Source organism: Trichechus manatus, unplaced genomic scaffold (assembly GCF_000243295.1).
Source record: "Trichechus manatus latirostris isolate Lorelei unplaced genomic scaffold, TriManLat1.0 scaffold00018, whole genome shotgun sequence".
Lineage (NCBI taxonomy): Eukaryota > Metazoa > Chordata > Mammalia > Sirenia > Trichechidae > Trichechus > Trichechus manatus.
The window spans coordinates 4,321,372-4,332,404 of record NW_004443954.1 but is presented as its reverse complement, the minus strand read 5'-3'; the positions used below and the strand labels follow the sequence as shown (position 1 = coordinate 4,332,404).

Below are 11,033 nucleotides of genomic sequence, written 5' to 3'. Positions count from 1 at the left end.
TTATATTTATATATACGAGCTATGGCTGCTAACCAAAAGGTCGGCAGTTTGAATCCACCAGCTGCTTCTTGGAAACGTTATGGGGCAGTTCTACTCTGTCCTAATGGGTTGCTGTATGTATATATACAGGCCCTGCATACTAAATTCATCCTATCTTCCAAGACTAGGCAAAGTTTTAGTACTTGAAATGATCTCTGGGTCATTTAATTGGGAACAGTTAATCATAACCAGATACTTAAAAGAAGACTTACAGGCTTGATTACTTTTAGGAATATTTTTCTAGTTTAGATTGGACTTTGTAAGCTTCTTTGTGATATTATTTTATAGCAGTTCTGTGATATAATGGCCACATATAAGCTATAGAACCTAAAGTTGAATTAATAAGTACCTGGAGTATCAATTCTCAACTTTTTTGGACTATCAAACTAATCAAGATAATGGTTACTATCATAATTGCACTAACCATCCCTGCTTGCTACTAAAACAAAAAACTGAAACATGTATCTTAGAGAAATACAAAGCTAGGATGGTCTAGAATAGTATTAGACAAAGGCTTAATACCCTAACTACTTTCAATAAGAAATTATTGGGAGAATCTAGTGATACAATTCATATAAAGCACTTTGGAGAACATAAAATGCTCTATAGATATGTGACGGGACTTGGGGGTGGACTGTCATGGCAGAGAAGAGTTCATGGGAGCTGACAGGTGAGAAGAAGCATAACATATGAAGAACAGTACCGAGACCGAACAAACAGGGTATGAGTTGTGGGGGGTTGTTGCATGGTTGTCCTGGAGTTAGACTGGAGAAGACCTTGGGATACTTCACAAAGATTCGTATGGCAATTGTATGTATCATGGATTGGAGCATTAAAAAACTTTCACGTTAATGGAATCACTGTTTTTGATCCTGTACATGTAAAAGTTATCATAACACATTAGATATTCATACTTAAAACAAAAGCTCAGTGATACCTCAGCCAAGAAATCCTTGCAGAAGGGAATGCATCTCTTCTCTAAGTTGGCTGTGTAGTGCTTTTTATTTTTTTAAACTTCATAAATCATGGGAAGCTGTGTTGGCAGTAGGATATAACTCAACAGCAGACAGATTGCTATTTGCTGCTTTCTTTTAAGAAGCAGGTTATAAAACTGTTGGGAGTCTGGTAGAGTAGTTAATAGATCATCTTAAGCAATTTGAAGTAATTTTTTTTTTTTTTTTAAATACAGCATTGCATTTTGAAAGTCAGAGCTAGAGGAGAAAGAGTTTAGTGACTGAGGAATCAGCATGGCCTCTAGGTCCACTGCCCTGGAGCTTCTCCTGTGTGCATTTGCAATACTGGTGGCCAGTCTCCAGCCTCCATGGGAGAGCCACCCCCCATTAAATCCCACAGCGGGGTGCAGGTGCTCAGCATGCTGCAAGTTCTATTCAATACAGAGTTAGCATTATGACACATTCTTACTTCAAATGATTCTGTACTTCCATCCCAAAATACTTTCCCTAACCCCCATTAGTACACTTTGGTAACAAAGCTTCGGTTGCTGGAGCGTGATGCTGGAATCGCTCTTCATTCAGACAGAGTCAGATGGTGAACAATATAAGAACCCTATTCATAGGTAGGCTGGAGGACCCTCGCAGACCATGAGGTTGCTGGGCTAAAGTGTCATAGCATTTTAGTGGCTGACCTGGAGTCCCTGCCTGATGTGGGAGTAGTTTAGATCAGCAGATGACTATCACTTGAAAGTGATGAAGAGCCTTCTATTACTGGCTGCCTTTTCATCTCTGGACATTGTCCCAGAAGCTCTTGTCTTACAGCCTTGTTGGCTGTGGCTTATAATAGGCCTCCCATGCCAATGTCATGGTGCCAGAGTAACCAGACACCTGAAGGATCTTCTCTCTTTTTGATAAATGTAAGATATTTTTAAATGAATCAAGAAATGTAACGTGGTTAAAAGTTTGTCTTGTAATCTTGGGTTTTAGACGAAACTCATGACGTCACTTCTAAAGCTTAACTCTTACTTTTTTTTCAGACCACTAAGGCTTTTCTTCCTACAATGCTGGAGATTAATCATGGTCACATTGTGACAGTTGCAAGCTCCTTGGGATTGTTCAGTACTGCTGGAGTTGAGGTTTGTCAGATATAAAGCATTTCCTTCGTTCTCTTGGTTATCTTGTGATGAATACACCAGAATCCTAAGAAGAGTACAGTTCGTGAAAGTCCATGAAAACCCTCTACCTGTATGCTGTTCCACAGTCACATAGGGTGGAAGATTGTACCCACTGACAGCTGTCGGAATGGAATCCTACCTCTCCTGCTATATAATCACTTATACTAGTTCGACAACGGAGCAGCAGCAAAGACGTAGAGGGGCCAGCCCTCAGTATGGCCCGTTTTCATTAACAGTTTCTCTGGATGATGCCGGAGGCACAGGGTCAAGAATGAAACCGTGGAGGGCAGTGGCGGTGCTGTGGATAGCAGATAAATGAGGCCAAAGGTTGACATTCTGTTTTGGTTAAGCTCACTAAAAGTGAGCTCTCTTGTGTTAGCTCATCAGATGAGACGGCTGTCGCAAATGGGAGGCATCCCAGACTCTTAAGTTTGTTGAAATGAATCTCTTAAAGGAACTGGGTTTAATCGAACTCTGTTCTTCACCATATTCAAGTTATAGAGCCTATGTGTGTTCATAGTTCTGTGCTGTTTGCATAAAATAGAAACCATCGCTTCATGCAATAGACAGCTTCTCCATTCAGGAGATTTATATTTCCATTCCTAAATTTAAAGTTGGATAATGGAGAAGAACCTCTATACCATGTGTCCTGTGATTAAGTTCTAGTTTAAGTTTACGAGGTGTAGTTATCATTTTCATTTTTACTTCACTGTGAAAAGAACGTCAGGTCCTAACAACTTAGAACCTAAGCTAGCTTGCCTTTGTTCGTCTAGCTTTAATTTAAACAAACTGGTTTTTCAGTCTGCTTTACTGAACAAGAGCCCATTTGTAAATTTTCCAGACACTTCAAAGTGAGCCTTTCTCCATTTTTAACTTCAGCTTGTTGGCTTTCATAGAAGCCTTTGTGGTAACTTCCCTAAAGTAATATGATCCTTAGTTGATGTGGCAAAAAAGCGTTCATCTGTTTCTGCCGTTGCTTTGAAAATATTATTTCTGCACTGAACCACATCAGCTCTCAGTCTGTTAAAATGGTTGCCTTTTCTTTGCTTAGTCACCTGTAACTTTTTGTATCAAACACCTAACCAGAGCAATGGGGGGGCTTCATTTTAGTCGGGGTTTGTGCACACACTCAGCGTTTCTGTTCTCTCTCCTCTGACTCAGGATTACTGTGCCAGTAAATTTGGAGTTGTGGGTTTTCATGAATCTCTGAGCCATGAGCTGAAGGCTGCTGAAAAGGACGGCATTAAAACAACGTTGGTTTGCCCTTACCTTGTAGACACCGGCATGTTCAGAGGCTGCCGAATCAGGTCAGTAAGAACCTATCCTAACTTCTGAGAAAAAGCTGTTGTAAAAATCATCTTTCCTTATCTGGAGAATTAGATCTTCACACACAGTCTTGGATTTTAACATTGAACGATTAACTAAAGTTTCTGTTGGTCAAGGTTTGTAAAATTGAGAAGTATAAGATTGACAAGTGGGGGACTGATGCCATGCTGATATTTTTTTAAAATCTTTTTTGTTGTGAAAATATAAATAACACAACATTTGCCGGTCCAGCATTTTTCACGTGTGCAGTTCAGCACTATCCCTTACGTTGATTATGTTGTGCCACGCTGATGTTCACCTACTCAAGTTAATCTAGAAGCACCAGGTAAGAAATGGCTTCTCCACACGTCCCAGGAGAAAAAAAGTAAATGCACAGGATTTTTCTTAAAAACTACTTCTTTAGGAGTTATTTTGTTTCTGCAATATTAAAAAAAAAAAAAAAAAAAAACACCGAAACCCATTGCCATCAAGTCGATCCCATCTCATAGTGGCCCTACAGGACAGGGTAGAACTGCCCCATAGGGTTTCCAAGGCTGTAAATCTTTGCAGGAGCAGACTGCCACAGCTTTCTCCCAAGGAGCAACTGGTGGATTCGAGCGGCTGACCTTTGGGTTAACAGCCAAGCGCTTAACTGCTGCACCACCAGGACTCCTTTCTGCAGTATTAAAACCCATTGCCATCGAGTCGATTCCGACTCATAGGACGCTACAGGACAGAGTAGAACTGCCCCATATAGTTTCCAATGAGCAACTGGTGGATTCAAACTGCTGACCTTGTGGTTAGCAGCCAAGTTCTTAACCAGTGCGCCACCAGGGCTCCGATTCTGCAGGATAAGTGGTGGTAAAAAGGGCTCCAGGAGAATTTACCTTAATGTGGCTGGTTCTCACGGTCACAGAGGAGTAAGGAGACTTTCTTCTAAAAGCCCTTTGAATGTTACACTCCAGATTTGGAAACTTCCTTTTTGCGGAGAGTGTATGTAGCTAGATTCACACCGACAGAACAAGAAGAACTGTCTGGGTTTACTAAAAATGAAATCAAATACCCACACACTTTGAAAGGAGGCATATGGGAATATAAACGTCAGGTTACATCTGACCTGAGCTGAGCCGAATAAATAAAACCCTGAATCATTAAGAGGCCACTTGTGAGAGCTGCTTACTTTGAGATTTTTGCTTGGATGAATTTGAAAGGCAAAGAAAGATAACTAACCCAGTTCCCTGGAGGCTTAGGGGCCATTCTTAACAAACATTGAACCTGAACAAGCAGTGAAGTAGGTGGAGGGTGACTTATTGCCTCCATCCTTAAAATGGAAGCATTGCAGTTGAGTAATTGCAATCTCACACTGACTCCGAGTCAGGACTGGGGGATCGACTGGCGCTCTGCCTCTTTGCCCTTGCGTGTGCGGGAGTGGGGTGGGGTGTGTTGGGGGAAGGACGAGTAGGTTTGGTTTGATGTTTTCCTCTCAAGTAGTTACAGGCCGGTTACTGAGGGTCTGGAGGAGCTCTGTTTTCTGTCTAGCAAAATGGCAGGTACAGGTGTCTGAGGCTGTGGTGGGACGACGGAAAGGGAAGGGAATGAACAGTATTGTTAGATTATTTCAGCATATAACTGAATGAACTGAACTGAAGGTCGGATGTCTATATGCACACATTTCAGAGCCCCCGGCAGCTTTCCCTGGTCAGGAATTCTAGGAAGCATAGACCTGACTGTTATTTCACTCCGGAAGGCTATGCCAGTGTTGATGCGTTATTTCACTCCGGAAGGCTATGCCAGTGTTGATGATTGTTGTTTTAACTACGTTTAATGCTGAAAGCTTGGCACCTTGTCTGGGTTTAGTTTTTGTCATGCCTAACACCCTCTACTTTTTCTGTTGAAAGGAAAAAAGAAAAAATCTGAAATGCATTTTAGGGCATTATAAGAGTATGAGTTTCGCATCTTCAGGAAATGCAGACCAGTTTTGCTTTTTTTTTTTTAAATTTATTTTCCAGATTATGCAAATAAAATATGTTCATAGTAGGAAATTTTGAAAGATACAGAAAAGTACAATGAAGAAAATAAAACGTGCCCATGATCTTTTCACTCAGATAACCTCACTATTAATGGTTTTTGATACGAATGTTCACTTCCTTGTTTTGGGGTAATTCTTACTTGAGTTTTTGGAATATATAACTTTCAGGAAAGAAATCGAGCCTTTCTTGCCGCCTCTGAAACCTGATTACTGCGTGAAGCAGGCTATGCAGGCCATCCTCACCGACCAGCCCATGATCTGCACCCCGCGGCTCATGTACATCGTGACCTTCATGAAGAGGTACGTTTGAGGGGTTCCCTGGTGGGCCAGGTCTCTCCACCCTGCCCCCTGACGTCCTAGTATGAGACTTCTCGTCCACTAACGCTCGTGACTTTGCTCTTTCAGCATCCTTCCTTTTGAAGCGGTTGTGTGCATGTATCGGTTCCTAGGAGCGGACAAGTGCATGTACCCCTTTATTGCTCAGAGGAAGCAAGCCACAAACAATAATGAAGCCAAAAATGGAATCTAAGAAATCTTTTTGTACAGAATATCATTTGTATCAGAAGACGATCAAAATGTTTCGATCCGATGCACGTCAGCATTACTGACATCGTCTGGAATCTATACCCGTGTTGAATTTTTTTTTTTTTTAAATCAACTTTTTAAAAAAATAAAGTGTGAATTAACTGAATAGAGTACTGGGAAAATGTGATCAACAAAAATGAAGTTAGGTTGTTGCCGGTGGGGTCCTTTTGGAGAGACATGAACTTTGTGCTGTCTTCAGACTATCATTATTTTTTTTAATGACCAGAAAGTCTAGAGATAATAACTACAGTGTGTTTCCTGCGTGTCGTTTTTCATCATTCCCAAAGACTTTATTAATCTTATAACTAAACTCCAGCCAGTTGACATCCTTGCAACTTCAAGGACTAATAGTGCTATATTTTCTCATGTTTCCTGTTTTGCAAAACCTGTGTGGCTTTTTCATGGTATTTGTATGTTCAGCTCTGTTAAAAAGGAATTTCTAAATCTCCATCAATTCGAGGTAAATGACGTTCGAGTTTTATACTAAGAGTAATCAGGTCTCTTTCGTAAGGTCGTAGTAAGTAAAGCATTAGCCAAATCTTCAGTTTTATCTCTGAAATATTTCATTAAGGGTCTATTACTCTGGAGACCTAGTTATCCAAAAAGACCATGTATTTTCTACCTGTGAATTTTGCTGCATACAGAAAGTGCCCTTTCCTCAGGAAATTGCTGTGTTTCACTTGTTTGGATGGACTCTTATCTGGCATACATAGCAGCTCCACCAAGAAACAGTTACTAAAAATGGGACCTTCTACCTAGAAAAGTCCCTTTTTTTGTGCCAACAATGATTAGTGAGGGGGAAAATCGTATCCTATGGAGTATGTATGGAAGGGTGTAAAGATTCTTTTGAAAGTTTATTCACATTGTAGAACAGCAAATGAGATTTTTACAGTATTTTTTTGTAAAGCAAACTATTTTGTGCCTTGAATTTGGTATATGTGTATTAGTGAAACATTGTAAAAGTGAACTTCTACCTCTGTATCTAAATGTATACCATCCACTTGTAAATTACTATAAACTATTATGTGATTGCTTTTTTTTTTTTTTTTTTTAGAATGTCTTGTTTAAATAGTGACCGATGTTTAAGGCTATTAAAATAAGCCAACTTTTACTAATTAATTGGGAAGTTTTATAAAGGACTGATTAAATTTAAAGAATTAACTTACATACAACTGACTGGGTGATGATTAGTTATCAGCACTGTTGTAAGGAAAGTCATCGTGGGCTTTGTTTCTGCCTTTTTTGTGCTCTCCTGCCTTAAAGAAAGATGTTTGAATGGGATAGCATTTGGGAATAGACACTAACAACTTAGGGTGCCATACACGCAAATTTCCAGTGTTCCCCTCTACTTAGATTACATATGATCATGGGCTTATTTATACTGAAAGTGGAAAAACAGGAAGAATCCTGTTAGCTTCGTGGCTGCACCACAGATCAAATCTCTGCACTGTAGCCATGCAGGCGAGGTTCTGGCATGCTGCTAAAACCAGTTGCCATCAAGTCGAATCAGTTCCAACTCATGGTGACCCCATGTGTGTCAAAGTAGGCCTCCCGTAGGGTTTTTACTGACTGATTTGTCAGAGATAGATCACCAGGCCTTTCTTCCGAAGTGCCTCTGGATATTCTCAAACCTGCAGCCTTTCAGTTAGCAGCCGAGTGCATTAACTATTTGCGCCACCCAGGGACAGGCTTGCTGCTAGTGTCCCCCAATGCTGGTCTTAAGGAATAGCTTCATCATATGTTTGAATTTCTCTTCATGAGTAATAAGCAAACCTGAGGCCGTAATAGCAGTCGAGGCATTAGTCACCTCTTAATGTTCAATTACGGATTTAAACAAGGACTTGAAGTAGTCTCATAACCATGTGGAGTGGGAACAGGTATTTTCAGAGGCTGTCCAGGTCTGCTTTCCAGTTAACCTGGAGCAAACTGAAGCCATCCCAGATAGATCTGTTCTAACTTGATGTCCCATTTATCTACCTTCAGACTAAGGGAAAGCATCTTTACATTTAACTGTATTCACATGTGTTGCTATTGAAACCTATTTCTATTTTTGTTTGTTATTGCCCTTAGGAGGTTGTCCATCTCTAAGTTTAATAAACCTAATTCACTTACCATTGTTGGTAGAAGTCTTTAATTCCCATGTCCTTGCCCAGTTTAATTACTTCTGTGGTTCTCCCTTGAATGTTGTCCAAATTCTCTTTCCCATCTTTGGCCAAGGAGTTTGGAAGAGGAAACAGTTAATGCAAGTTGAGGGCTGCAGGATCCCGCGTGTTGTATTTCTTCATCCCAGTATCATGTTCTTAGGCTACATTACTGATTGTTATTCTTTTTTCCCTAAACGTGAACTCTCCTAGTCTAGCCTGCATACTTGTGTTAATCACTTACATAATTGCCAAGGTCACTTTTCTTGCTTATTGTTCATCTACACTACCCCCATCGCCATCTTGACATTAATGCTGTCTTTGAATATGTTCTCTTTTCTGTCACCCTAGCCCATTCATGCCAGTGTTCAGGGCCACTGGGCTCAAGGCTGAGCCCCTACGGAGCACCACCTCTGTCCCCCAGTTAGTACTAGCCCCCTCTCTCTCTAACCTTTCATCCAGTTTAATGATAATTATATTGAGTGGGACCCAGGAATCAAAAGTTTCAAAGCCAGGCAGAGATAAATTCCTGCTGTTGTTTCCCCCTTGATCTACCAGGTCTGCTGCCCTGTCACAGAAGATTAGATTAGCTTGACAGGATTGAACAGAAAGCCAGGCTGGTTTTTTGTTTGTGTGTGTGTGTGTTTTAACAGTATCCTATTTCCTTCGCTTTAAAATTTTTCCCAAGTTTAAAAAAAAAAAAAAGTCATGTCTTTTTCAAAGTTTTCCAACTGGCAGAAATAAGACTAAATTGACATTGACCTGCATCTTGAAAATTTGCTTTGCCTTCAACAAAATACAAAATCAGTGGGGGTTGAGGGCAGGAGGGTAGTTCTTCCCGTCCTAAACTTATTGCCTGTGTCTGATTAAAAAGAAGTAGGGAAAGCAAGGCTGCAGTGGCCCAGAGCAGCTGGGAGACAGTGCCAGGAAGCATCTAGTTCAGCCTTCACGCTCATTCCATCCAGCAAGTACACTGGGCATCTCCTGGGCTCTATACCAGCGACTCAAGTAGCCTGCACTTAACTCACAAGTACACGTATCTACTTTTATGTGCACACACCAAAAGAGAAGCCTCAGTGTGATGAGGTCTCAGCAAGGTAGGGAGCGAGGAGGGGAGAGATGGCAGTTGACAGAAGGTTGGTGATGCAACAGGTGGAGATGGGATGGGAGCCTGGTCGTTGCAGGGAATGATTTATCAGGAATGGCATAGAGGCTGAAAACGGAAGATTGTACTCCTGGTGGCTGAGACGTAGCCCATGCAAACAGAATGGCATGCGTTCCCAAAGAAGACCCCACCTGGAAGCTCGCCTTTATTCCCGGATGAGGAATGGGTGCTTCATTTGACAGAGAAGAGGGAAGCCCTAGAAAGATTTTTAGCAGGATAATGGCATCAGCAAAGTTGTGAATTAATAGAATCAATTAGCTTGCTGTCAGGGATTTCCAGGAAGTGGGAGATCAGTTAGGATGGAAGTTATTGGAGTAGCCCAGCTGGATGGTGATAAAGACCAGCAAGAGAGCCGCAGCCATGAGAATGGAAAGGAAGAGGTGGGTTTGAGAGTTTTGGTGGGGAACCTATAAGGCTCAACAACTGATTGCACAGGGATTGAAAGACTGAAGACTGGAGAAGCCAAGATGAGCCAGGCTGTCATCAGTGAGAGCAGAAGAGTGAATCTGATTTTAGAAATGCTGCATTTAAGATGCCAGGTGGCCGTGACTGGCAGGCAGGTGGGCTTCTGGCTCTGGACCTCAGGAAGGAGGTTGGTGCTGTTATTCCAGAGTCATCTGCATAGAAGTTGGGGATGAGAAGAAGCCCAGGGATAAAATCTTGGAGAACATGAGGCGGGCAGCAGGAGGAGGAGAATTCGTAAAAGGTGACTTTGGGGCAAAGTTAGGAGGAGAACTTCCTCATCCCAAGGAGAAACCAGACTAGAAACAATTATCTCCTCTGCCTGGACCTAATCCCCAGGCTGAGTCACACATAAACCTCAGTCTGGCCCAAGAAACAGTCTGTGTGGCCAGGCCAGGGGCAGAGGCCCCGAAGGTGAAGCGCAGTGTTAACAGATAGCACATGGAGTCTTCTGCTGCGCTCTCGGGTTTCTAGTAACTGAATCCATTGTTAAAACGACTGAAGGAAAATTTCTTCCCAAGTGAAACCTGGAAACTGTTGTTCTTTGGCAATTTTGTTTGCTTGGCCTCAAACGCGTGACTTGCTTAAATGCGCCGGCAAAGTTTCATGAGAACTCTGGGGAAAAACAAAATGCATTTCAAGTATCACCAAACGGATACATGTTATTTCAAATGAACCTTTTTTATGTGCCAAGAAGATGGGACAGGACCAGCTTCTATCAGTCTGCATGACCAGACGGGCTCCTATCTGTTTCCCGAGAGTCACTAAGCTCTCGGCTGCCAAGAACGAACCGCTCAGGAGCAAGTGCATAGGTCAAGATTCCTGCCCACTGCCCTTCCCCGCCCTCCTAGGAAATGTCAAGGCGGAGGAGGAGGGGCGAGTGACCAAATCCCAGGTACTGTCTATTATGCCTCTTCCTGGGGCTTACAGCTCCCACATTACACTAGCTATTTCAGAGTAGTCACACATTTGCACAACGACCCCTCTGTTAAATGGATTGAATTGTGTCCCTGCAAAAATGTGTTGTAAATCCTAACCCCTATAACTGTGGTTCTAATCGCATTTGAGAAAGAGTTTCCTTTGTTATGTTCATAAGACAGCATTAGCGTAGGGTGTGTTTTATTTCAATCTCTTCTGAGATATAAAAGAGGTTAAACAAAGAAGCGATAAGCAGAAAGA

The 11,033-nt window shown here is 41.8% G+C and overlaps 1 protein-coding gene across 2 annotated transcripts in view; it reads left to right on the top strand.

Annotated features, from left to right (window-relative positions):
* Positions 1-8,198, top strand: part of RDH10 (retinol dehydrogenase 10) — a 31,136-nt gene extending 22,938 nt beyond the window's left edge. Inside the window, exons 3-6 of one of the 2 annotated variants that reach the window (XM_004372530.3) lie at positions 2,030-2,128; positions 3,329-3,474; positions 5,670-5,801; positions 5,907-8,198. In XM_004372530.3, coding sequence (XP_004372587.1) covers positions 2,030-2,128; positions 3,329-3,474; positions 5,670-5,801; positions 5,907-6,030 — 501 coding nt within the window. In that variant the 3' untranslated portion in view covers positions 6,031-8,198. Of the gene's footprint in view, positions 1-2,029; positions 2,129-3,328; positions 3,475-3,724; positions 3,817-5,669; positions 5,802-5,906 lie in introns of those variants that run through there. The other variant, XM_023727737.1, reaches the window with a different exon arrangement.
* The last annotated feature ends 2,835 nt before the right edge of the window (positions 8,199-11,033 follow it).